The sequence below is a fragment of the Dipodomys merriami genome, unplaced genomic scaffold (assembly GCF_024711535.1).
Source record: "Dipodomys merriami isolate MVZ:Mamm:240054 unplaced genomic scaffold, mDipMer1.0.p SCAF_17, whole genome shotgun sequence".
Classification (NCBI taxonomy): domain Eukaryota; kingdom Metazoa; phylum Chordata; class Mammalia; order Rodentia; family Heteromyidae; genus Dipodomys; species Dipodomys merriami.
Window position 1 is genome coordinate 9,703,375 of NW_027203048.1, and position 25,938 is coordinate 9,729,312.

General features: G+C 48.9%; 2 protein-coding genes and 2 non-coding genes across 11 annotated transcripts; 3 read left to right on the plus strand and 1 right to left on the minus strand.

The window, feature by feature from the left end:
• Window positions 1-2,185: 2,185 nt before the first annotated feature.
• Window positions 2,186-2,273, plus strand: Trnay-gua (transfer RNA tyrosine (anticodon GUA)). The gene is given in 2 exon segments: window positions 2,186-2,222; window positions 2,238-2,273. It is a non-coding gene; the product is annotated as a tRNA-Tyr (tRNA).
• Window positions 2,274-2,609: 336 nt separating this feature from the next.
• Trnaa-agc (transfer RNA alanine (anticodon AGC)) lies at window positions 2,610-2,682 on the plus strand. The gene has a single exon. It is a non-coding gene; the product is annotated as a tRNA-Ala (tRNA).
• A 150-nt stretch (window positions 2,683-2,832) lies between these two features.
• Window positions 2,833-23,440, plus strand: Agbl5 (AGBL carboxypeptidase 5). Of its 7 annotated transcripts, XR_011372492.1 has the most exons (16): window positions 3,081-3,227; window positions 4,227-4,487; window positions 4,711-4,882; window positions 5,157-5,320; window positions 5,815-5,992; window positions 6,253-6,431; window positions 6,831-7,287; window positions 7,760-7,929; window positions 8,235-8,370; window positions 8,918-9,120; window positions 9,659-9,873; window positions 20,219-20,374; window positions 21,501-21,613; window positions 21,902-21,948; window positions 22,422-22,555; window positions 22,909-23,440. XR_011372492.1 is itself a non-coding variant. In XM_070025204.1 (15 exons), exons 2-15 carry the CDS (start codon window positions 4,273-4,275, stop codon window positions 23,078-23,080), a joined length of 2,664 nt encoding a protein of 887 aa, XP_069881305.1. In that variant the 5' UTR covers window positions 2,833-2,849; window positions 4,227-4,272; the 3' UTR covers window positions 23,081-23,440. The 7 variants fall into 7 exon arrangements, 6 of the variants coding, with proteins under 6 accessions (XP_069881305.1, XP_069881301.1, XP_069881303.1 ...); XM_070025204.1 differs by lacking the exons at window positions 3,081-3,227; window positions 21,902-21,948 and adding an exon at window positions 2,833-2,849; XM_070025200.1 differs by lacking the exons at window positions 3,081-3,227; window positions 21,902-21,948 and adding an exon at window positions 2,891-2,988.
• Ost4 (oligosaccharyltransferase complex subunit 4, non-catalytic) lies at window positions 23,304-24,792 on the minus strand. 2 transcript variants are annotated; one of them, XM_070025205.1, is made up of 3 exons: window positions 24,685-24,792; window positions 24,407-24,544; window positions 23,304-23,539 (listed from the first exon to the last, which is right to left on the minus strand). In XM_070025205.1, exon 2 carries the CDS (start codon window positions 24,541-24,543, stop codon window positions 24,430-24,432), a length of 114 nt encoding a protein of 37 aa, XP_069881306.1. In that variant the 5' UTR covers window position 24,544; window positions 24,685-24,792; the 3' UTR covers window positions 23,304-23,539; window positions 24,407-24,429. The 2 variants fall into 2 exon arrangements, with proteins under 2 accessions (XP_069881306.1, XP_069881307.1); XM_070025206.1 differs by lacking the exon at window positions 24,685-24,792 and having other exon boundaries at window positions 24,407-24,678.
• Window positions 24,793-25,938: the final 1,146 nt, after the last annotated feature.

Here is a 25,938-nt window from a genome sequence, read left to right on the forward strand (position 1 = left end):
TCACCCTTTATCCCTCAAGTTCTGTGCCCTCCTTGGCTGTTTTTTGTTTTTTGTCAGTCATGGGGCTTGAACTCTGGGCTCTTCAGTTCAAGGCTAGCGCTCTACCACTTGAACCACACCACCACTTCCAGTTTTCTGATGATTTATTGGAGATAAGAGTCTCACGGACTTCCCTGCCTGGGTGGCTTTGAACTGGGATCCTCAGATCTCAGTCTCCTGAGTAGCTAGGATTACAGAAGTAAGCCACCTGCGCTCAGCTTTTGTTGTTGTTGTTGTCATTTGTTTTTTTGTTGGTCATGGGGCTTGAACTCTGGGCCTGGGTGCTGTCCCTCAGCTCTTCAGCTCATGCTTAGTGCTCTTATCACTTAAGCCACAGCACCACTTCCCATTTTTTCTGCTTATGTGGTTCTGAGGAATCATACTCAGGACCTCATGCATGCAAGGCAAGCACTCTATCACTGAGCTACCTTCCCAGCCTCTGTGTGTGTGTGTGTGTGTGTGTGTGTGTGTGTGTGTGTGTGTGTGTGTGTGTGTGTGTGTGTGTGTGTGTGTGTGTGTGTGTGTGTGTGTGTGTGTGTGTGTGTGTGTGTGTGTGTGATGCTACCACTCAAGTCACAGCTCTACTTTCAGCTTTTTGGTGGTTAATTGGAAATAGGAGTCTCACAGACAGACTTTTCTGCCTGGGCTGGCTTCAAACTGCAATCTCAGACCTCAGCCTCCCAGGTAAGTAGGATTACAGGTATGAGCCACTAACACCCACGGTGTAATTTCTAAAGATAAACAATAGATACTGGCAAGGAAATGGGCACCATCATTCAGTGCTGGTGGGAATAGCGCTTCCATGGGGAAAAGTTTGGCCGTTCCTCAAAAATTACACATAATTATCGTGTAACACAGCAATTCCACTCCTGATATATACTCAAGAGAAATTGTTTAAGTCGCAAATAGCCTAATATCCACCAACAGATGAATGGATAAACTGATAGATAATATTAGCAAGGCTAACATTAGTATTCCATCCACTGCATGGAGTAGTATTCAGCCATTAAAAGAAATGAAATACTAATACATGCCACAACTTAGATGAATCTCAAAATAATACTAAGTGAAAGAAATCAGGCACAAAAGATCATATATTTTACAGTTTCTTTCATATGAAATCTACAGAAAGAGGCAAGCAGACAGGAAGCCAATTAGAGGTTGCCGGGGAATGAGGGGAACTGAGGTGGGTGGGTAGTGATTATTTAAAGGTATCTATCTGTGTGGGAGGGGTCCCCCTCGGTGGAAAGAACTTATTCAAGAGGTTCTATCTGCTGGGCACCGTGGGTGCACTCAGCACCCCCGCCCTGCTCACCGTGGGAAGGTTCATTTCACCATGTGACTTTCGCACCAGTTGTGCTCAGAGCGCCATAATTCAGTTGTGCTCGGAGTGGCTAGCACTAAACTGCCGTGCTAAGAAACCTGCCGCGGGCTGGAGTTCCCCGACGCGGCAGGAGCAGAGTCAGACTGAACCAGGGCTAGAAACGCGGGGCCCGGGCCCCGCGCTGCTCGGGGAGGAGGGCCGCGGCGCCGTCCCGGGCCGCCCCGGGGCTCGGCCCGGCGCTCGCCTCCCGCAGCTCCAGGGTCGGCCTCACCCGCGCTCCGGTCAGCACGGATCGACCCCGGGGTTGGTTGATTGGTGAGGTGGGTGCGCGTCCTCGGATTGGGACAGCGTGCACCTTGCCAGCACAAGCTGCCCGCGGGGTCCCCGCCTCCAGCCCCCCGGCCCCGGCCCCCGGCCCCCCAGCCCCCCAGCCCTCCGGCCCCCGACCCCCCAGCCCCCCCGGCCCTCCGGCCCCGGCCCCCCCGGCCCAGCCGTGTGGACGTCCCGCCGTGAGTTCGCGACCCCTAGGGAGCGCCGCGGGACGCTGCTAGCGTTTGGTCAAAAGCGGAGAACCATCCGGGAAGCTCACGCTCGGCCTCCCGGTCCCGGCCGGGGAAGGGCGGCTTCGGGCGGCTTCGTCCCTGTCTCCGGCTTCCTTTGCTGTGTGAGGACCGGAAGGGCTTCCTGGCCCGGGCTGCTCCGCGGGCGGGTAGAGGGGACCCGGAGCAAGCTTTGATTAAAAACCAAACAGCTCCGCAGCCCCGGAGGACGGCGGCGCGGTAAGCATTAGAGGGCGGCTGGCAGCGCCCGGGAGCAGCGGAGCCTTCGATAGCTCAGTTGGTAGAGCGGAGGACTGTAGTGGAGCAACCTGGTCATCCTTAGGTCGCTGGTTCGATTCCGGCTCGAAGGACTTCTGCCTTCCTTTTGCTCTCGGTCTCATGACCCAGGCAAGAGTGGCAGGTGGGCCGCTCCTTTGCGAGGGTGCGGCCCGCGGGTGCAGGAGGTCGTCCGTGTCCGGTGCAGTCACGCGGTACGGTGAGAGGTTGCGAACTGGACGCATCTGTCTCGATGCGTGTTTTCTTTAAAAAGCGGGGTCTGTGTGTAACTGCTGTGTGTCTGGTCCCGAAAAGCTTTGTCCGCGTTACAGCGGTAGGTTGTTCCCTTTTCTATAAACATCGTCCCCGCACGAGCGCGGCTGGGCGCTCCGAGTACCTGTAAGGCAAAAGGAAGGCCAGCTGGAGCAGCCGGGGGATTAGCTCAAATGGTAGAGCGCTCGCTTAGCATGCGAGAGGTAGCGGGATCGATGCCCGCATCCTCCACTCGCCTTTTTTCCCCTCTCGCCATCCACGCACGTGAGAAATGAACACACGGAGCAGTAACCAAGACCCGCAGAGTCTCCGCGGACGTTTTATTACAGACATGCGGGGCGGGGAGGGGGAGAGACAGTGATTAGGGTCAGCTTCACACGACTTCCTTCTGTTCGTAGGTAAGTCTGGTCCAGCTTCTCGCTCCGTCGCCTTGCCTTCCCCGCCTTCGGAGGCAAGCGTTAACCGCCCCGGGACGAGCCCCGGCCGAAGGCCTGCGCCGCGCGGACCTCGGGAGACCCCCAAACCGCCAGCGCGCAGGTACCCGCTAACGTGCGCGGAACCCTGCGCGCCGACCAATGGCAGCGCGCCTTACTGGGCGGGTAGCCAGCTGCGGCCGCGGCCAATTGGAGAGAGACTTGTTGTCTCCTGGCAGAGCGGGGTCCCGGCACCGCGGCGCTCAGGTTTTGTGTGGGTCCTGGGTGGAGGGCCCTGGTGCCGGGGCCCGAGGTGCCGCCTCGCTTGCGGGACAGGGAGCGGGAGCAGCGGCCCGGAGAGAGGTGAGGGGCTCTGCCGGGACGGCCCCGCCCCCTTCTCGCAGCCCTTCTCGGCCCGAGCACCTCTCGAATGCCACCCCGCCCCCCGGCCTGCCGACCCAGCCCCCGCGGCCCCATTGCCCGGCCCCACCCCCGTCCTGTGGCCTCATCCCTGACCCCCGGGGTCCGCCCTCCCAGCCCTCCAGGGCGTTGGTCTCCACCCCTCCTTTGCCTCGGAACTCCATCCTGCTCGAGGCCAGCCCATCAGTGTGAGGGGCTCCAAAGATGGGAGTCGAGGAGCCACTCGCTGCCCCAAGTGGGGCTGCCAGCCCAGGCTCTTAAGGGGGTACTTGGGACACCCAAAGCAGTAACTACCAGGGAAGCCTTTGCAGGGCTCCAGTGTCCTAGGGCGGGGGATGGAAACGGACCCACGCCCTAATTGGAACTGAACTGCAGTCTAGGTGAGCAGGTGGCAATTGTCCAGTTTCTTTTAACTTGGGAACGGCACCTTTTTGTAATTTTCTTCCATAATAGGCGCAGTGTAGGAGCAAAATAAAATAAAAGTGGGGCAAGGGGAACCAGCCTTTCCAGGGCTCCAGGAAGCAACAGTATAATTCTAGTCAGTGCTTGTGAAGACACACGGGTGGAGAGAGGAAGCTACTCAAACTTAGAAACCTGATTGTTTTGCATTAGAGGTGCAGAGCCAATCTAAGAAACAGAGGCAAAGAATGGGGAGTCTCAAGATGGCCTGTGCTGTAGTGGGTGTGTATGTATTGAATAGTTATTCTCGACTCTCAAGTCTACCTACAAAGAAGCTCAGCATGGTTAAACTATTGAGCATTGGGAACAGCTGTGCCGTAGTTAAACTATTGAGGGTCAAAATGCTGTTGGCTCTTGGCTTTGCTGGAAGGCCACTTCTGTGCTTTCTAAGGACAGAGCTTTTTGCTTCACCGAGAATTACTTAAGACGGTTTTTATTTATCCAAAGATGCCAAAAAATCTTGTTTCATTTTTCTTCCCCCAGCTCTCAGGGCCAGAGTGGGGCAAGAGGATGCTTTCCCAGCCCCACCATGGAGCTGCGCTGTGGGGGATTGCTGTTCAGTTCTCGCTTTGATTCAGGGAACCTAGCCCATGTGGAGAAGGTGGAGTCTGTGACTACTGATGGGGAAGGAGTAGGAGGGGGGGCATCTGCCCTCACCAGCAGCATTACTTCTTCCCCTGACTACGAGTTCAACGTGTGGACCCGGCCAGACTGTGCTGAGACAGAATTTGAGAATGGAAACAGGTACGAGGAAAGATGGGGAGGGTGGAAGAAGAAAGCGTGGCAAGGTACCAAGATCTTCACTCCAGTCAGCCCTTGGCTAGCTTGTTCATAGCAGCACAGTCCCTTCAATTCTATCCCCTCCTTGCTTCTTTGATCCCGTGCCAGTTTGCCTTGCTCCAGCTCTCACACTTATCCGATCTTCAACCCTCTCATATGTACTGACCTGCCTCTCCCTGGCCCTCAGGTCATGGTTCTACTTCAGTGTCCGGGGAGGATCCCCGGGAAGACTCATCAAGATCAACATTATGAACATGAATAAGCAAAGCAAACTCTATTCCCAGGGCATGGCTCCCTTTGTGCGTACATTGCCCTCCCGGCCTCGCTGGGAACGCATTCGAGACCGGCCCACCTTTGAGGTAAGTTCTCTATGAAGAACAAAGACGGGGTGCTAATAGAGAAAAGTAGAATTTGCCTGTTATAGAAGAGTAGATAGGCAGGATCTCAAGTTCTTTCCACCACTAGCTGGAGTCCAAGATAAGTCCCTGATTGAACAGGCCTGAAGAAGCTGGTTTTCATTGGAAAGTATGAGGGAGGGAGGTGGTAACAGTGGAAAGGGCATGAGGTCAGCTCTTGGTGCACTTCTGACATGGACGGCATGTTGCCCCTCCTTCTTCCTCCTCTGCTCCTCAGATGACAGAGACGCAGTTTGTGTTGTCCTTTGTTCACCGTTTCGTGGAAGGTCGGGGGTCCACTACCTTCTTCGCCTTCTGCTACCCCTTCTCCTACAGTGACTGCCAGGATTTGCTAACCCAGCTAGACCAACGCTTTCCGGAGAATCACCCTACCCATGGCAGGTGCAATCTCCAGTCTTATTTCTGTCATATCATCCTGGATCAGTCAGCCCCTCTACTATTTCTAGAATTTGTCCTATGAGCTCTGAATCAAAACTTCATCAGTTTTTTTCTCCATATAGAATATAGGCCTTTGAAAATACATTTCTTTGTGACTCTGTACTCAGCATATTACCACCTGCCCAGTTTAAGCCTTTGACTATCCCAGCTCACATCAATTATCCAATACTATAGCGGCTCAGAACACCTTTTGCATCTGTCCCCACAGAGAGAAACTCTGTCTACACAAAGTAATCTATCCAGGGGAGCCACAGCTTGGGGAGGGGAAACAATAGTTCATCTGTCCTGTACTCTGCAGCAATTCTGGCAGTACAATCCCACCCATGTCCTTAGCCTCATTTAACAGTGTGAGGAACTGGGAAGGCTGGTGACAAGGCCCACTTCTTACTAGGACTTCAAAGAATTTCTCCTGGCGCAATGATTTTTTCTCCCTGCAGCCCCTTAGATACTATCTATTATCACCGGGAGCTCCTGTGCTATTCTCTGGATGGACTTCGTGTAGATCTGTTAACAATTTCTTCTTGCCATGGGCTTCGAGAAGATCGAGAGCCCCGTCTAGAACAGCTATTTCCTGATACCAGCACTCCCCGTCCATTCCGTTTCACAGGCAAGAGGGTGAGTAGGGACAGCATAAAAGTAGCACTTTGGGCTTTTTCTAGCTCTGGCCAGTGTGGATAGCTTAAGGTTTGACAATCACTAGGCATCTAGGACCCAGCTCTGCCTGCAGCCTGAGGAAAGGTGAGCCCCTGCTCCCCTTGCAAACTCAGCCAGTGGATGCCCAGGGGCTCTTCCTGCCTCACCCACCCTAAGCCCCTGTATGTCAAAATGAAACTATGGCATAACTGACCCCATGTCTTTTCTCCTTTCTACCTCAGATATTCTTCTTAAGCAGCAGGGTACACCCTGGGGAGACTCCATCTAGCTTTGTCTTCAATGGTTTTCTGGACTTCATCCTTCGACCTGATGATCCCAGAGCTCAAACCCTACGTCGCCTCTTTGTCTTTAAGTTGATTCCCATGTTGAACCCTGATGGTGTGGTCCGGGGCCACTACCGGTAAGTAGCATCCTCAGTCTTCTGGATTATTCTGTCTCCTTCATGTACTTCTCAGTGAGACTCTTAGCCTTCTAGCTTCTCCTGTATTCCTTGTGTTCTCTTACACTAATAAGGGCATACCCATTTAGTCTTGTAGTGATCTGAGAGGGGATATGATTGTATCTAATGCACTCTTGGAAAGGAGCAAACCTGATAGGTCTAGGCTCATCTGCATAGAGGGAGCTAGCCTTAAATTTCTATGGTAGGACTGACAGCAGGTCAGATGGGTCGTGTCTTCTTTCATGACACAATCTCAGCATCTCGTTTGATCAGTCTTGCATAGTCTCCTTGTTAACTACTCTAGTGCCTCCTCTGCTAAGTAAGCCACTAGATTCTGCTTCAGTCATTATCATCCTACAGCACAGACTCACGTGGCGTGAATCTGAACCGTCAGTATCTGAAGCCTGATGCTATCCTGCACCCAGCCATCTATGGAGCTAAAGCTGTGCTTCTCTACCACCACGTGCACTCGCGTCTGAGCTCCAAGAATCCCCCTGAACGTGAACCCAGTTCTCGTCTCCCTCCTGATGCTCCTCTTTCTGACCTCGAGAAAGCCAACAATCTCAACAATGAAGCTCACCTTGGGCAGCCACCTGATGGGGAAAACCCTGAGGCCTGGACTGAGACAGAGCCAGCAGAACAGAAGGCTAGTGGTGTGTGGATTGTGCCCCCAAAGTCTACTGACCTTGAACAGCCAGCTCCTGACACCATCCCCCCAAAAGAGAGTGGTGTTGCCTACTACGTAGACCTGCATGGACATGCTTCCAAAAGGGGCTGCTTCATGTATGGAAACAGCTTTAATGATGAGAGCACCCAGGTAAGAGTCCTGAGGACCTTGTTAATTGTGGGAGGTTTGCAGGTTAGGAGATAATGGTTAGGTCACCAAACAGGAATGGAAACCCTTTGGCAGGAAATCCTGTGCAGACCATCTCTGCATGAGCTTCAAAGGGCCAAGAGATGGCACTAGGGCTTTCTGTCTCAGGCATTACAAGACATTACATCTGAGTGAGGGTCCAGCTGCCCTAGTTTTAGAGAACCAGGACAGAAGGAAAATTTTACATTATTGAAAAGAAGAAACGAAGAACTTAAAAGGAGGTAAATCATACCTTCTCAGTGCCTAGAAATGTCAGACAGTGGGGACTGAAGAACTGTTGATTGTTGCTGATGGTTTTGATGGTATATGTTACATACTTACTGAGTCACATGGCTGCATGCTTATCATCTCTTCCTTGCCCCTTGTCCCTTCTTTCTGTCTCTCCTTCTGAGTTGTTGTTTCCTTCCCTAAACAGGTGGAAAACATGCTGTACCCAAAGCTCATCTCCTTGAATTCAGCCCATTTTGACTTCCAGGGCTGCAATTTCTCAGAGAAGAACATGTATGCCCGAGACCGTAGAGATGGCCAGTCTAAAGAGGGAAGCGGCCGCGTGGCAATCTACAAAGCCTCAGGGATAATCCACAGGTTGGGTGGAAACTGGGATAGAGTTGAGGAAATGTCTTCCTTAAAGAAAACGATACCCAGTCCAGGGTACTTAGGGAGGTGTGGGACAGCCCAAATCTTAAAAGAAAGCTTCACAGTTGGCAGGACTGTCTTTGGTCTGACTCCTTGGGTACATGGTGTAGTGCCAAGGTAGTTGCTAGTTGCTTGGTATTATTAGTGTGTTCTTTGTCTTCACTTTATTTTCAAGTGATTACTACTTAGACCATTTTGAGTTGTCTCCTGGGGTCTGTTCAGGCAGGACACTGATAAAAGTCTCTGTGTCTTAGCTACACACTTGAATGCAACTACAACACTGGACGCTCAGTAAACAGCATTCCTGCTGCCTGCCATGACAACGGGCGTGCCAGCCCTCCTCCCCCGCCAGCTTTCCCCTCCAGATATACTGTGGAACTATTTGAGCAGGTATGATTCCTTGGGTTATGTGGAAAAGGGGAAACCTCAAAGTCTGGAAAGGCCTTTACTCTTCCTGCCTGACTCTAAGGTCCTTTGCAAAGACATGGTTGTGTCCATTACAGGAGTATAGCTCTGCTCCACATGGAGAGGATGAACAGGCACGATGTCTAATCCTGGACCAGAGAATGCTAGCACAGTGGAATCAGAACAAGCAGCTCTGAGCTGTTCTTCATATTCTATGGGGCTTATACTCTCCTGAGCTTAACAGTACCCCACTACTATGGTCTTGGTAATCCCATTTACTCTAGGACACGTAAGGGTAGAAAGAGCTATAGGTGAGAAAAGATATCCAAACTCTTGTTAGGAGAATTTCTTCATGGTGCTAGCCAGCAAGCATACCTATCTCTAGCAAAATGGATGAAGATCCCCAAATGGTTCCCTAACAGCTGTAAACATACTTGAGATACACAGCCTGAGCACAAAAGCTAGGGTACCCACAAAAAAGGCAACCTAAATTAAAGGACCATGCTGCTGAACCAAAGTGGACTCCCTACAGGTGGGACGAGCTATGGCCATTGCAGCTCTGGACATGGCAGAATGTAACCCATGGCCCCGAATTGTACTGTCAGAGCACAGCAGCCTCACCAACCTGCGGGCCTGGATGCTGAGGCATGTGCGAAACAGCCGAGGCCTGACCAGCAGTATGAATGCGGGTGTCAACAAGAAGAGATATTCTCGAACTCCTCCCAAAAGTAACAAGTAAGACCAGCAACATGGAAAGGAGAGAGGGTAGGAAAGTGCGTAGATTCTCAAAGTAGGGGTTCTGAGAGATTTGTATTCCTTCCTCACTCCTAAAAATTTTCTGGGTAGATTAATGTTAGTACATTTTATTTACTTTTTGAGAATGGGATCTTCTTTCCTCTTGCCTGGAGCCACATATTTCTAAGGGATCTGAAAATCAGGCCAGAGGACTCTTTGCTTGAGTGTGCACAAAAGCTATTATTTTTGTGGTGAAGGTGGGCAGGTCTCAGCTCTCAAAAGCTGTGAATGACTGAAAGGAATTAAAGAGCCTGCACTAAGGTAATAAAGGGAAATTCTTGGGATGGTCCTTCTGAGATTAGTTACTATGCTCAGGGATGGAGGCCCCTTTCATGGGCATGAATTCCTCCCTTCTTCCTGGGAATGGGTCTTAGCTCAGATATGTAGCTTAACTGAGCATCAGATTCTGGGGAAAGGTAGGGACCTTGCCACTCTGACCTAGGTTTAATTGACATTTGTTTTTTGGTTTTTTTTGCAGTGGATTGCCTACTTCCTGCTCTGAAAATGCTCTGAACCGGGCTCGAAGTTTTGGCACTGGCACAAGTGCTGGTGTTGGCAGCAACAGCCAACAAAATTCTCCACAGATAAAGAACTCCCCAAGCTTTCCTTTTCATGGCAGTCGGCCTGCAGGGCTTCCAGGCCTGGGCTGTAGCACCCAAAAGGTCAGCCACCGGGTGCTGGGCCCCGTCAGAGGTAAGCCAGTCTGGGAGCCCCTGCAGCAGGTGTTCAGTTGTTTGGGGCATTGCTGGGGGAAGTGAGAACTTGAAGATATTATATACTTGGCCTGGGACCAAGGTGTGAATCAATAAAATTAGCCTGTAGTAGAATCTGCAGCCTCTCCTTCGAGCTTGGTGTTCCCTGCGACATGATTCAGAGCAATAATGTATATGGCCATAGGTGGAAGTCCTGGGACTTTAGCTCATGCTAGGACCTGGGAACGTTTCCAGAGATGAAATGCCAAGCAGACATGGAGCCTTCACATCAAAGACAATGTCATTGTATCTTCTTGGGGGCCGTATGCACTAACTGTCCATAGAAACCAAATTGCAGAATGATGAGTGCCTATCCAGTTTCTAGAGGCTGAAATTGTTTCTGGCTTCAGAGATTTCTCAAAACACCGTATCAGTATTCCAGTTCTTCCAAAGAAAAGTAAAACAATGGCAGCAGCTTCTGTTCTGGGCTCTCAGACCAAGTCTATTCCTTTCCAGTAGTGTGCACAACTGCTCAACTATACGTTATTATCCCTAGATTTTACCTGGTAATGTGAGATTCTGGATCAAAACTCTATTCTAGGGAAAAAGAAGAGAAGTAACTTGGAATGCCTAGATTGTGGCAGGGGAGACTATTGTAGTGCCACTTCTGGAAATGTACTATACAAGTCAGTGCTGTGCAAGTCCTCTGGTTGGAGCTAGCTTGCCACAGTATGGAAGTTTATAAGCTGGAGCTACAAACTTTGCTGGTCTTCAGCTGTACCCATTGATATTAAATGTTTTCCTGCCAGTCAGCTTGCAGACGAGCTTTTAGGAGAGTGAGTCAGCACTGGGTCAGTGGCAGCTAGTCTGACTGTGCTGGGTTTTCCGTTAGAGAAGCTACAGAGATCCTTACTAGCTTTAGCCAGTGAAAATGTGCTGTCCCTGATATTCAACTCGATTCTTTATATTCTAAACTGTATTCTTTGAAGTTCTATCATGATTGGGAAAGGATAATTATGCACTGTATTTATGACAGTAATTAAAGTAACAATGCCTTATATAAATAGCATTTAACAGTGAAAAGACAGTATCATATAATTTCCTTTACTGGGTATTGTGGCTCACACAGGCAGTCTTAACTACTTAGGAAGCTCAGATCAGAAGGATCATGATTTAAGGCCAGATGGGGGAAAAAAGACCCCATCTCAACCAACAAAAAGCTAGGTACAGTGGTGCACACCTGTCATCCCCATTATGCAGGGCACATAAACAGGAATGTGGTCCAGGTTGACCCAGGCAAAAAAGTGAGACCTTCATTCCTGTAACAAGGAATACCTACTTTATGCCCAGTTGATCGATTTGGGTAATGTTATGCATACAAAATAAATTTTCTCCACAAAGATTTTTTTTTAAGCAAGACCCTTTTCAAAAAATAATGGAAGCAAAAATGGGTCAGGTGTTAAAACACACATGTGTAGCAAGCCCAAGGTCCTGAGTTCAAGCTCCAATGGCAACAAAGAAAAATTAATTTCATTTAATTCTCACCAGGACCTGTGGAAGGATGGTGTTCCCATTTTTCTGATGAAGAAACTTAGGCTATTGAAGGATATCCTGTCCAGCTGGGTGTGGCAGTGTACGCACTTGGGAATCTGAGGCAGGAGGATCGTAAGCTAGCTCAAGGACAGCCCAGGCTAGATAGCAAAACCCTGTCCCAAAATAAAGAAGAAAAAAATACAGTAAGGAGAAGCAAGATTGCACAGCCATTAGGTGGCAGTGTCAACCTTCTCTTCCAATATACCTAGTTCCTTATACTAAACCTGGATACATTTTTCCATTTCTTTTTCTTTTTGTGGTACTGGAGTTTGAACTCAGGGCCTTCAAGCCTGCTAGGCAAATGCTTTACCATTTGTGCTGCATTTCTCTCTACCTCTTTTTATCTTTCTATTTCAGTCAGCCTCCTTTTTTTTTTTGGCCAATTGTAGGCTTGAACTCAGGGCCTGGGCACTGTCCCTCAGCTTCTTTTGCTCAAGGCTAGCACTCTACCACTTGAGCCACAGTGCCACTTCTGGTCTTTTCTGTTTATGTGGTACTGAGGAATTGAAGCCAGGGCTTCAAGCATGCTAGGCAAACACTCTGCCACTAAACCACATTCCTAGCCCATCAGTCAGCCTCTTCTAACTAATAACTCAGTTCCTGGGAATTCCTTCATCCGAATAAGTTCTTGTTCTTTGACTACAAAGAAAATTACTCAAGAGCCTTTTCTAGGCCATCACTGGAGGATACCAATCAGTTTTCAACCTTAATTATTGGCATTCTCCAGGCTTCCCTCTGAATGAATAATTTTGTATTGAACTCTTTGAGCTAAGGGACATATATTCTATTTCTCTGTTACTTCCCCAGATAACTAATGGAAAATATGCAGTGTTAGTAATTCCTGGCTGATTGACTTGAAACTCAATAGAGGAAACAGGACAGTAAAACATAAAAACACATGTATACGTTAAAGATCCAAGACACTTAGTGACCTACTATGCTAGATCAACAACATAATAGGTATAAAGAATGTACAGTTGAGGGCTGGGAAGGTGGCTCAGTGGTAGAGCTCTTGCCTTGCATGCCAGAGGCCCTGGGTTCGATTCCTCAGCACCACATAAGCAAAAAGAAAAAAGCTGGAAGTGGCGCTGTGGCTCAAGAGGTAGAGCGCTAGCCTTGAGCTGAAGAGCTGAGGGACAGTGCCCAGGCCCAGAATTCAGGCCCCACGACCGGACCAAAAAACAAAAGAATGTACAGTTGAGAAAAACTTTTGTTCTGGTTCTATTTTTTAGGAGAAACAAAGGTTTATTAAGACACTATTCAAAAGACTATTGCAGCTGGGAGGTGGCTCAGTGGTAGATTGCTTGCCTTGAATGCATGAGGCCCTGGGTTTGATTCCTCAGCACCACATAAGCAGAAGGGGCATTGTGGCTCAAGTGTTAGAGTGCTAGCCTTGAGCTAAAGAGTTGAGGGACAACGCCCAGGCCCAGAGTTCAGGCCCCCTTACCAGCAACAACAAAAAAAGACTATTGCAGAGTATAGCATATAGTAGTGAAAAATAGCTTTGAACAGGTAGTATGACAAAAGCATTCCAGAAATGAGAAATGACATCTAGGATCAGGAATAGTGCTCCTGGGTAGAAAACAAAAGCATGTATATGTAGCCTGGTATACAAGGGACCATGGCCCTTCACCTGGGAAGTAGGTAGAAGTGAGAAGTTGAGGTGTCCAGAAAACATGGATTATGAAACTAATACATAGGGTTAAGAACACAAGATCCTGTACTGTAATGAACAGGAAAGGGTAGATAGGAGCCTTAGGTATGACTACAGCCTGTACCAGGGTCAGCAAGAAAGGGATAAATCTAAATATTAGAAAGAGAAATGGCAGGATTCATGATAGGAGAGGAACTGAGAAGGCTTCAAGGCTATAAGATAGAGGAAAAACTCATGATAACAATAAGACAGTATTAGAAGACAAAGTGAAAATTATCAATTTCAACTTGCTTGAGTGTCTTAGGCTATCTATATGAAGATACCCTACAGGCAGACTGTAGAGAAAATGAGTGCTGGGTTGAAGATCTAGGGATGATCACATACAGGTGCCAGGTAACTCAATACAAAGGGATGTCCCACAGGTAAATGAGCTTAGAAGAAAACATGGCTGGAGAACAGATACTCTAGAGACTTGTGTAAGTATTTGTAAGGACTAGGAACTACAGGTCACAAGTCAAGGGATAAAGATAAAAGCTATAATACCAGAGCTACTGTAAGGGGTTGAAAAATGAGATCCCAGGAATCTTGACTTCCAATTCCTGTGTTCTTTGGGCATTTGCTTCATCTTGTGTCTTTATTTAGTGTGATCTGTCTTATGTTGTTGCTTTGTGGCATTTCTCAGTTCCACATAACTAGCTTTTTAGTCTCTGCTACATCTAGCTATATTTTTTTTCTTCTTTTTTTTTTTTTTTTTTTGGTCTGGTCGTGGGGCCTGAACTCTGGGTCTGGGCGCTGTCCCTCAGCTCTTCAGCTCTAGGCTAGCGCTCTACCACTTGAGCCACAGCGCCACTTCTGGCTTTTTTCTTCTTGCTTATGTGGTGCTGAGGAATTGAACTCAGGGCCTCACGCATGCAAGGCAAGCGCTCTACCACTGAGCCACCTTCCCAGCCCTGCTATATTTTTTTTCTGAGCTAGAAAAATATGACGGGCCCTGGACCTCAGAAATCTCAACTGTAAAACTAGCTATACTTTCTAGTGACTTTTATTTGTTTTTAGCAGGTTTGAACTCATGGCCTTACATTTACTAGAGAGGCACATCAGCTTTTTGCTTTGGTTTTTTTTTTTTTGGTACTGGGGCTTGAACTCAGGTCCCCTAGCTTTTTTGCTCAAGGCTAGCACTCTACTCAAGTGAGCCACCGCTCCACTTGTGGCTTTCTGATAGTTATTAGGAGATCAGAGTCTTATGGACTTTCCTGCCTGGGCAGTCTTTGAACTGTGATCCTCAGTTCTCAGCCTCCTGAGTAGCTAGAGTTGCAGGTGTGAGCCATTGATATTCGGCTGCTTTATCATTTGAATTAGACTCTCAAAATTTTTCTTAGGTCAGCTTGGCATGAACCTCCTATTTGTCTCCCATGGAGCTGGGATGATAGACACATGCCACCATGTCTGGCTTAGTGATTTACATGTGGAGTGTTACCTTGGTTAGACCTGAACTGCATGAACTGCAATCCTTCCAGGTGGCTAAGGTTACAAGTATAGCTAAGGTTACAAGTATAAGCTACATGCTTGGCTGGGGTTGTTCTTTGACAAAGATCCCCTCCCCCCACAACCTTCCATCTTCCTCCCCTCCTTGTTTCCCCCCCCCCCCCTTGGCCCCAGTCCTGGGGCTTGAACTCAGGACTTTTTCTGAGTAGTTTATTGGAGATGAGAGTGTCATGGGCTTTCCTGCCCAAGCTGGCTTTGAACTGCAATTCTCACATCTCAACCTCCTGAGTAGCTAGGATTGCAGGCATGAGCCACTGGAGTTCTACTGGCTATCCTTTATTGGCTAGAACACACATGAGATTGGTTATTCAGGGAATTTCAGAAACGATGTAGGCCCAGTCAGTCATGGACTCCTGGCATTGCAGAGGTCAGCAAGTAGCCAACTTGGGACAAACAGGAATGCTGCTGGGACGGAAGGCTAAAAAGTTCTGAATAAACCTTTAAGTACCTTGACCTTAGCACTAAGACATTCTCTACCTAGATCTCTCCAGCTGCAAAACACACTCTTGAAGTACCACCTTCCCAGACCCGTAGTACAGTTCCAATCCACACAGTCTCAGAAGCATAGACAGACACTGTAGCTTCTATAGATGTGGGGGAAGACATGGTCATTGGAGCATAGCTAATGCAGTGATAGAGTGAGAAATAAAAGGCCTACAAGATACTCTGCAAAAGCAGATGCAAACAAAGCTTAAAGAAAGGCCTGCCAGGGTGAGAGGGGAAATGTAAAGTAGCTTCCCCTATCTCCTATCTGTTATGAATGGATTCAGGCAGGACAGACTAGCAGGCAGATGAGGCTCCTAGGACACAGGAGCACTCACCTTTAGGGTCGTTCAAGTGTGTCCTTCAGTATTGCACCGTAGGTACCTCACTTGCTTTGTCCTGGCCCTGGGTTCCAGCTTATTTCCTGGCTCTCCAACCAATCCAGCTGAATATAGAAGTGAAAGGTCAAGGTACTCAGGTTTAAAAACAAGCATCTTTAGCTAACACTATTACATGCACTTTCCTCTCTCCCAGCTTTGTCACTTGAACCTGGGATTATTAGAACTCTTTTTTTTTTTGGCGGGGGGGGAGGGGAGTTGGTCATGAGGCTTGAACTCTGGGCCTGGGCGCTGTCCCTGAGCTCTTCAACTCAAGGCCAGTGCTCTACCACTTGAGCTACAAGGCCACTTCCAGTTTTCTGGTTAATTGGAGATGAGTCTCATGGACTTTCCTGCCTGGGCTGACGTTGAATTGCAATCCTCCGATCTCAGCCTCCTGAGTAGCTAGGATTACAGGCATGAGCCACCGGTGCCTGGCTTATTAGAACTCTTTCTTGGTCTCTGCAATGACTTAGCTTAGCTGAGACAAACTTTAGGTAGAATAGCTAATATCCCATTCTGAACTAGTGAGCAGGACTTAGTTGTAACCCATTACTACTTCTACTTTTTCCACTAAACCAGTGGAAATGGTTCTAAATACATCTTCTTAGCACCAGCATTTACCAAAAAATTTACTTGGGAGCCAACTTAATACTGGCCTCATTTTCTGCCTTTCCTTTTTTTTTTTTCTGTCGGTTGTGGAGCCTGAACTCTTGGGTCTGGACACTGACCCTCAGTTCTTCAGCTCTACCACTTGAGCCACAGCACCACTTCTGGCTTTTTCTGCTTATGTGGTGCTGAGGAATCAAACCCAGGGCCTCATGCAAACACTCTACTACTGAGCCACTTTCCCAGCCCCTCTTCCTGCCTTTCTTAGGGTATTAACTAGGCCTGTGATCATCTCATGGACTGTGTCTGCCGATAGTCGCAAAGGTATTTGAAAAGATGATGCTGGATGAAGGTACAGACAAATAATTTAGCTTGTCTAAACTAAGGCTTTAGAACATCCATTCTAACCAATGCAAGCTAAAGTCAATTTAGCTCAGCCTCTCCATCCCTGGCCCCAGGGCTATCCTGCCATCCTCAAATGGAACCTATATGTCATTGTCACAAAACACCCTATCATAACCTCACATGTCACTTCTATACTCAGCTTAAGCTGCTATAGCTTAAAACCAAGAAACAGAATGGGGCTTCCCCTTCTATCTCAACAATGATTTGAGTAGGCCTGGATCACACCAGGGGTAGAAAGTCAAAACATGAAAGCAGGCTCTGAGTACAGGTAGTTCCATAAGTCTTTTAGTGATAACTGAAGTGCCATCTTCAAATGCTTGATTCTTCCTAGACCAAGCCTTTCTCTTAAGTCAGTTCTTGTCCTCTATCCTGAAACTCAGATTAGAGGCAGGAGTTGGGTTATAATCTCGTATCTTTTCCATGATACCATCTCCATTTTTGCACTGACATTTGTTGTACCCTTTGACTATCTTGTTTCATATGTTTTGGAATGACATTCCACTTATTACTAATACCTACAAATGTCCCAAAGATTTTTACTAACTTTTTCTTTTTTCTTCCCCATAGGGTTCATCCTTTAATGTGCTTTCAGTATACCTGTGTTTATCAATGAGCCCAGCATTTTCTCTTTGAGTTCACTATTTCCCTCTATTGTCCACTACCATCTGGACATCATCCAGATGTCCTTTTTGGTGTTGTTACTTGAACTTGGGGCCTGGGTGCTGTCCCTTAGATTTTCACTCAAGGCTAGCACTCTACCACCTGAACCACACCCCCAGCACCCAGAATCACCCTGGTCTGAGTCCTCCTTGAGTATTGCTCTTAGGTCATTGGTGTGGCTAGTGTTTTCGGTTGACTGTGTCCATGAGTCTGCCCAACTTGTCATCTTGGCATCTCTGTGCCAATTCTAACTAGCCCCCTAAAGTCTGGTTGTTTTAGACTCTTCAGACTACTTGATACCCATGTCAGATTGGCTTTTATCCTGAGATTTCTTACATACTGTATTGGGGTTTGTTTTGTTTTTGCCATTCCTGAGGCTTGAACTCAGGGCCTGGGCACTGTCCCTGAGCTGCTTTTGCTCAAGGCTAGCACTCTACTGCTTGAGCCACAGCACTATTCCAGCTTTTCCTGTTTATGTGGTACTGAGGAATTGAACCCAAGGCTTCATGCATGCTAGGCAAGCACTCTACCACTAAGCCACATTCCCAACCTCCTGTATTGGGGTTTGAGCTCAGGATTTTGAGCCCTATTCCCAGTCCGTCTTTAAACTTCAGTTATTTTTTGGGTAAGTTCTCACATTTTTGTTCAGCCTGACATGATCCTCTTACCTATGTCATCTCATGTAGTTGGGATACTAGGCATATACCACCATGCCCAGCTTAGTGGTTAAGATAGGATTTTGTCAGCCAGGTGTTGATGGCTTATACCTACAATGCTAGCTACTCAGGAGGCTGAGATCTGAGACTCACAGTTTGAAGCCAGCCTGGGTAGCAAAGTCTATGAGATGCTTTTCTCCAGTTAATCACCAAACAGCCAAGTATGGCACAAATGGTAGTTTGCTAGTCTTGAGGGAAAAAAAAGGGGAGGGGGGAGCTGGGAAGGTGGCTCAGTGGTAGAGTGCTTGCCTTGCATGCATGAGGCCCTGGGTTTGATTCCTCAGCACCACATAAACAGAAAAGGCTGGAAGTGGGGGTGTGGCTCAGGTGGTAGAGCACTAGCTTTGAGCTGAAGAATTCAAGGACAGTTCGCAGGCCCAGAGTTCAATGCCATGACCAACAAAAAAAAAGTAATGAAAAAGCATATGGCTCTGAATTCAAGTCTCAGGACTGGCACGTACACATGCGCGCGCACACGCATGCACACATACATGCAGAGGGATGTCTTGTTCTTTGTTCAAGCTGGCTTGAACCACTCCACTCCATCTCTCTCACATAGCTTTAATTACAGACACCAATCCAGTACTGAGATATTGTTTTAAATTGTAGGCCTTTCAGAAATACTCCTTTTGCTTTTTGAGACAGGGTCTTGCCATGTAGCAAAGATAAATTCACAGTCCTCCTGCTGTGATTAGAGGCATGGCCCACTATGTTTGGCTTTCAGAAATGTTTTTGAGGGCTGGGAAGTTGGCTCAGTGGTAGAAGCGCTTGCCTTGCATGCCTGAGGCCCTGGGTTCGATTCCTCAGCACCACATAAGCAAAAGGAAAAAAGCCAGAAGTGGTGCTGTGCTCAAGTGGTAGAGCGCTAGCCTTGAGCTGAAGAGCTGAGGGACAGCGTTCAGGCCCCACGACCAGACCCCAAAAAAAAACCAGAAATGTTTTTGATACTGCTTGTTACTTCTCAGTATAATTAGATAAGATGATCTTATTGTCACCTACTTCCCAAATTTGAGGCTTTCTCAAATCTAACACATGTATTAAGGGTCAACTGTCAGTTTATCACTGCCCCCTGAATTGGCACCTGCTCTCCCTCTATAACAAGGACCTGCCACACTTGCAGGTCTTCAATTCACCATCTTTCCCAGCTTTCAGAATTTGGCCATCCCCACAGGGATGGACCACAGCACTGTCCCAAAGAATAACTGTATGCCCTTAAATTCCAAGAAATGATCCATAAACAATGACCAGTCATGTAAACAAAGGACAATAAAGTAATGAGAACAATTAATTCTGTCAATGATTGTCAAGTTGCCTCATAGAGGTACCTCTAGAAAGGGAAACAAATTCCTTTGGAAACAAATTCCAAAGGAACCACACAGTAGCAGTAGGGGCCAGGCCATTAGGAAAGTTTTTTTTTCCAAAACTAAGTGGGCTGGGAAGGTGACTCAGTGGTAGAGTGCTTGCCTTGCATGTATGAGATCCTGGATTTGACTCCTTAACACCACATAAGCAGAAAAAGCCAGAAGTGGCGCTGTGGCTCAAGTGGTAGAGCACTAGCCTTGAACTGAAGAGCTCAGGGACAGCACCCAGGCCCAGAGTTCAGACCCCACTACTGACTTAAAAAAAAAAAAAAAACCTAAGTGAAAGATGTATCTAGACATTAGTAATGGAAAGGCAGGATTTGAGTAAACACAAACCAAAATACTAAGAAAGAGTAGAAAGATCAAACAAGATTCTAACAAGACAGGGAGAGACAAAGAGAAAAATATTATTTGGTCATGGACATATCCAACAGACAGAACTGAATTTCAGTGAAAAGGGCTAGAGAGAGATTTAGGAGTTTTCAGTAGACCAAGTCAGAATGGTGGGTAAAACTGACAAAAGGGACAAGAATGAGCAATTTGAAAAGGAACTATTGTAGATGAGAACCTAGGAAAGCTGTGTTTGCCATGCTAAACTCATTAACTTCTTGAAAATGAATGAGCGGAGATGGAGTACTGGAATAGTAAAGGTCTTACTACCCATTCTACAGCTGCTTCAGAAAAGGTGTGCTGCAACCTGCTATGCTGGTGCATTCCTGAATTTCTGAAATCCTAGTACTCAGGAGGCTAAGGCAGGATGGCAACTTTGGGGACAATCTGGGGTTATGTATGTAGCAAGACTTTGTCTCAGAAAACAAAAAGAGGTAGAAGAGAGGTGCTGTTCTGATGACAAGCTTAAAGACAGACATTGTCTGACCAAAGGGAACCAGCAGAGTATCTTGGTGCCTAACTCATTTGACCTGCTTGTGTCCTTTCCACTCAGAGCCCAGAAGCCAAGACAGGAAAAAGCGGCAGCAGCCACTAAACCATCGCCCTACTGCAAGCAGCCTAGCCCCACCCCCAACTTCTGCTAGTTCTGGCCCAGCCTCCTCTCGCAACATAGGTTCCTGCTTACTACCCAATTCACTGAGCATATCAGGTCTGTACCAACTGTCCCTAAATTCCAATCTCCTCCCTTCTGGACCACTAAGGGCTTAGTTGAGGCTCCTGAGTAGACTTAAAGAAACTCCTTCAGCCACACTGCCACCTAATCTGACTTCCTGCTTAACCAGATATAATGCAAGCCACTCCAGGGTTCATCATTTATCCTCCTGGCACCCTAAACCCCTAACACTTGTGCCTTTGTACAGAAGCTGTAATTTAATGAGTTTGCAAAATAAATGACATTGAATATGTACTGTGTGCCAGCCACTGCTCTATGCACCTTACCTAATTTAATCCTCATTTCTACAGTTCAGGAAATTAAGAACTTTTTCTACCTGCAAAGTGCTACTTAGCAAGTTCCATAAATTCAAGAGGTATGCAACACTGGAGAACAGTGGAGAATGTGAAAAGGCTTTTTTTTTGTGTGTGTGACCTGTCAAAGGTCTGCACATTCATCCTAGCTTCCATACAAAATCTATGCCATCCACTCTTCCTTTAAGTTATGCATCTAGCTGTGTAAAGGATTGGATGAAACTGTTCTCTAAGACTCAAGTCCAATATCTTCTTTCTTAAGAGCCTGCTACATGCAACCTGTCAATTCTTACTGGGCAGCCTTCAATCCAGGTCTCCAGTAGACCTTATCCTTAAAAGTCTACACAGATGGTTGGGCCCCAATTTTCACACTAGTTAAGCTAGGATAGGTTCTGATTTTAGCCAAAAGTTGCTATGCCATCGCTTGAATCAGACTAGAGCCTCACTAGGCCATTTTGCCTCCAGGGAACATATGACAGCATGTGGAGACATTCTTGTTTGTTAAAATGGGAGACGGACCAGGGAGGAAATAGGATTTAGTAGTTACAGGTTAGGGATGCTGCTAAACATCCTACAATGTGCAAGACTGCTCCTAAAAGAAAGGATTATCCAGTGCAAAATATTAATAGTGCCAAAGTTTGGAACTGGGAATATAATTCAGTGACATCATATTAACATGTATGAAGTCCTGGGTTCAGTTGCCAGCACTGAAAAAATAAGAGGGTGAAGTTCAAGAAACTGATCTAAAGGAAGTGGTCTCCTCTCTTCTGTGGCCCCTACCTTGATGATCAGTTTCCTCTGTTCTCTAGGGAATGGCTGCTCACTCTTGTCTTCGGGGGACAAGTCAGAGGCTGTTATGGTGATTGGAAAAGGTCTTCTAGGGACTAGTGCTCGGATTCCCTGCATCAGAACTCGATTGCAGGTAAAATTTTGGGGGCCTTCCCTAGTCCCTGGCACAACTCTGGCAGGACCCAGCAAGGCACTATTCAACACCTGGGTAGTGGGAGGGAAAATGCTCAGCCCTGCTTTACAGCCTCTACTCCAGCAATATCAGAGAGCTGCTCTGGAGCCTGCCTACTCCAGTCCTCATCAGCCAGGTGTCTTGCTTGCTTCCAACCCCATCTGTCCCTGCTAGATGTACTCTAAGTCCAGCCTGCTAGCTGTGGCTTTCCTTGCCCTTGCCCTTAGCTTCTCCTCTCTTTCTGCCCAGACCTGCTCGAGGAGAGTTTCCGCCAAGAGGGGTCCCGGATTCCCCAGGTAACATATCTGGTCACTGCTCCTAGAACAGCCCTGCCACCACCTCCACTTCAGTTTAAATCCCATACTAGTTTAGCTAAGATGGGTTTAAGCAGAAGCTGACTAGAAGAGTGACACTTAAACTGCTCTGGCAGGGGCTAAGGCCCCTGGAAAGTGCTTAGGAAAGCCTACTGTCCATCTTTCTATACAGTGCTTCTCTACTCAGCCAGCTGTTGGCCACGGTGTACCCATGAAAGCCACTGCCAAATCCTTCTGCCATCCCTCGTTATGTAAGACTTGGAATGCATAGTCACGGATTGAATTCAGTTCTCTAGCTGACATCCAGTCTCCATCCTCTCAGCTAAGAGCTGCCCAGCAATTCAAGGTCCTAGGACCTCTGTTGACTTCGATACTAGGCTATTATGCATGGAAACTCTAGAAGCGGAAAAGCTCATAGAAGAACCCAGCCTCTTAGCTTACCACTGTCCACACAGGCTAGGCCCAGGTTGTGCCGGGGCTCACCGCCGACTTGCAGAGGGATGAGAGGCTCTTCAGGCCCCACATCCCCTGTTCCCTGGACCAGAGAGAGCAGTGATCCAGAGCCCGAACTCAGCTCTGCTACATCAGGGTGAGCCTGAGTCCATTCCCGCTCTGCATCCCTCATTTCTTCTATCCCTTCATCTCCATTTCTTCCATTCAGGACAATTTTACCCCTTCCTTACTCCCTTGACTCCAAAGACTACAGAAACCCACTATAGCCTCAGAACTTCACTTCAAAGAACAAGAAAACGATTTCTAATTGGGGCCTAAAGGCCTAGGAGCTAGCTAGCTAGTACAAGCATCTAATCTCTTGTACAGTAGTCAACCTACCTATCCTAACCCATCTTTAGCTCACTTCCCCTTCACTTCTCAGCACCTGCCTAACAGACCAGAAAAGGGGCAGTTATCACAGCCCTGATTCATCTCTTTTCTCTGTTGCAGGCTGCCTCAGGCTGGCCCCCCACGGCCCCACTCTGCTCCTGCCTTTTCTCCTATTTCCTGTACACTATCTGACTCCCCACCCCGGATTTGTTATAGTAGGGGGCCTTTGGGCCAACCTGAGGTTTGTTTTGTCCCTAAATCTCCCCCACTCACTGTTTCTCCCCGGGTCTGATAATGCCTATACCTTCATACCCAGGATTTAACCACAAGGTAGGGGAACATGGAAATATGTTTGTTCCCTTCCTTGGCTGCTGATTTCATGTGGCAATTCTAACTCCTTGAAATGGCAGTCACAATGTTTCTTGCGGCCTTGCAGAACATTTGAGACAGGACAAAATAGGGACCTGCCACCCATTCCCTCCCTCCACAGCACAAGATTTGGGGACCACAAGAAATATATCTATATTTTTGTATTGGGGGGAGGGAATAGAAAAGAAAGCAGCCCCTATACTGGGCCCTATCCAGTGGCAGCTTCTTGTTCCATAGGGTTAAGGAAGACTTTGAGGAAATAAAAGTTGTTTGGGAAAATCCAGATGTAGTTGCTTTGTATGTTGTGATGGGTAGAAGGGATGAAGTGAAGTGTGAAGGCCCCTCACACCCTCCATCTTGCCTCAGACTATGTCCTGGAACCCTAGAAAAGAGGGGGAAAGATCTGAGGTAAGGAAAAATGCAGCTTTCCTCTGAGGAATCCTTCAGCAGCCAACTCCCATTTCAGCCTGTTCCATTACACTTTTGACCCACACTTAAGATTGGCTCCCAACCCCTCCTCCCCTTCTCTCTAGCTTGAGTCTATAGCAGCCAACCCGTAAACCAATGCCCTTGGCCTCAGAACATGTTATAGAAGTCTACATTTGCACCCCTCACAAAAAAATAAAGCCTCTGCAATCTGGGGAAAGTGGGGCTACTGAAGAGCCCTATTCTTTTTTTTTTTTTTCCTTTTTGGTCGGTCCTGGGGCTTGAACTCAGGGCCTGAGCTCTGTCCCTGGGCTTCTTTTGCTCAAGGCTAGAGATTTACCACTTGAGCCACAGCGCCACTTCCAGCTTTTTCTGAGTTTACTGGAGGTAAAGAGTCTCACAGACTTTCCTGCCCGGGCTGGCTTCAAACTGCGATCCTCAGGCCTTAGCTTCCTGAGTAGCTCGGATTACAGACGTGAGACACTGGCGCCTGGCTCCCCACTCGTTTTTATAAAACATCCTCAGAGCATCTGTACACACTGCAGTAAGCGCCTCCTTATAATCATAGCCCCAACTTGGGGTTTACCCATCAGGGCCTCAAGATGAGGACTGAGGATTGGAAGTTCACCCCTACTGTAGCAGGGAGCAGTTTAGGGAAGGGGCCGGGCACCGCATGGCAGTCTGTGCGGACGAAGGAGCTCGGCTCTGCACCGCATCAAGCTTGGCCCACACTTTCTGACTTGAAGTTTCGAACCCTGCAGGCCCAGGCGCGGCCTCGCCACTCCGCTCTCCGAGGACGGGCGCTACCGCCCCGGACCGTTACCTGGGGCGGAGAAAACACCACTTTCATTCCTGCTTCTTGGGATTGTTGACTGCCACGTAGTGATAGAGAACGACAAGCAAGAAGAGCGACACGCCCAGCATGTTGGCGAAGATGGCGAGCTGCACGTCCGTGATCATCCTGCGGAGAAGGGAGGGACTGAGCCGCGGGCGGCGCTCTCCTCGCCCTCGGGACGGGTTCTCGCCCTGGCCCTGGCCCCGGCCCCTACGTCCAGACACGGCACGGGTGTTTAGAGACGGCGGCGCCTGCGTGTCCCTCACCTGACCGGCTCGGCTCGGCTCGGCTCCGCCGGCGCACAACTCGAGGTAGGAGGCCTGAACCGGAACTTCGTAAGGCGGACTAGGGTCTAACAAGGCACTTCCGGCCGGGAGGCGCAGTCGAAACGGCTTCTCTAGCCCCGCTATCTCTATCTCGCCTGCTCCCGTGGGACGTGCGAGGGGCGGGGCCTGGGAGCAGTCCAGTCACGGGGCGGGGCCTGGGGGCCGCCAGCCGCGGGGCGGGGCCTCGTGCAGAGTCTGCCAGCTGGCTGCAGCTGGCGGGGGACCTGGGTCGCGGCTATTGAATCAGTGGGGGGCCGCCCCCCCCCGGAGCAGAATAGTGAGCAAGGATGAGGGTGCGGTGGCCGGGCCACGCAGGAGGCTGGGCGTGACCCGCAGGCTCCAGCCCTTCCTGCTCTGACCCCCCTCTCCACCCCCTTAGCTTCCCGGCCCAGCCCAGCCAGGTGCTTCCTTTGGGTCCTGCCCATCGGTCGCTCCAGCGGTGAGGACGGGGTTGGACAGGGCTGGCAATGCCGGGGCTCCTTCGCCACTGCCAGCCAGCCGTTCGCCGTTCGGACCGATAGTACCTGCCTTAAGCAGGCTCCGTGCCTGTACCCCGCTCCTAGAGAAGGGCGCGGGAAATAGGGTGGACTCTCCCGGAATCCAAATCCTAGCGGTGGGACCTCGGCCAAGCGGGAAATCACCCCCACTCTCCCCCCCCTCCCCCGCCCCTCCCCCGCCCCCGCCCCCTGTGAGGGAGGGACCAAGGGAGGAGAGGCTGGGACACACGAGGGGGGGGGGTGGATTCAGGGCGGAGAAAGAAGAGAGGGCTGCGGTTCGTCCGACGGGGGTCTCTGGTAAAGGGCGAGGTACTTCGCTACAGTCCCTGGCCCGCCAGAACCCCCTCCCCCGCCCGTCCCGCCGTCACTCTGCTTTCTCCCAGCTTCACCATAAAAGGGAACGGCCAGCAGCCAGACAGGCCTGGGGGGCTAAGCTGTGGCTCCGGAGCTGTCAGGGGTAATGGAAGCCAGTTGGTTTGGGGGGGCGGGGGGGGGGGAAACCAGCGCTTAGGGGAGTCCTCTGCTTCTCCGAGCCAAAGAAAACTCTACAGGAGCTGCTGTGGGGCTGGAACAGCTGGGACGGGAGACCAGCCTACCTCCTGTGTGTACAATGGGCTGTGATTAAACCATCTCGAAGTGGGTTTCTCCGGCCTGAGACCAGACGTGAACTGTTTGTGTCTGAGCATAACCCCGCCCC

Bases quoted from the DNA above. Each gene is read 5' to 3' on its own strand.
- Ost4 (XM_070025205.1), bottom strand. From the start codon at position 24,543: ATGATCACGGACGTGCAGCTCGCCATCTTCGCCAACATGCTGGGCGTG.
- Agbl5 (XM_070025204.1), top strand. From the start codon at position 4,273: ATGGAGCTGCGCTGTGGGGGATTGCTGTTCAGTTCTCGCTTTGATTCA. The intron at 5,993-6,252 runs GTGAGTAGGGAC...TTTCTACCTCAG, and splicing joins TCCGTTTCACAGGCAAGAGG to ATATTCTTCTTAAGCAGCAG. The intron at 9,874-20,218 runs GTAAGCCAGTCT...CTTTCCACTCAG, and splicing joins GGTGCTGGGCCCCGTCAGAG to AGCCCAGAAGCCAAGACAGG.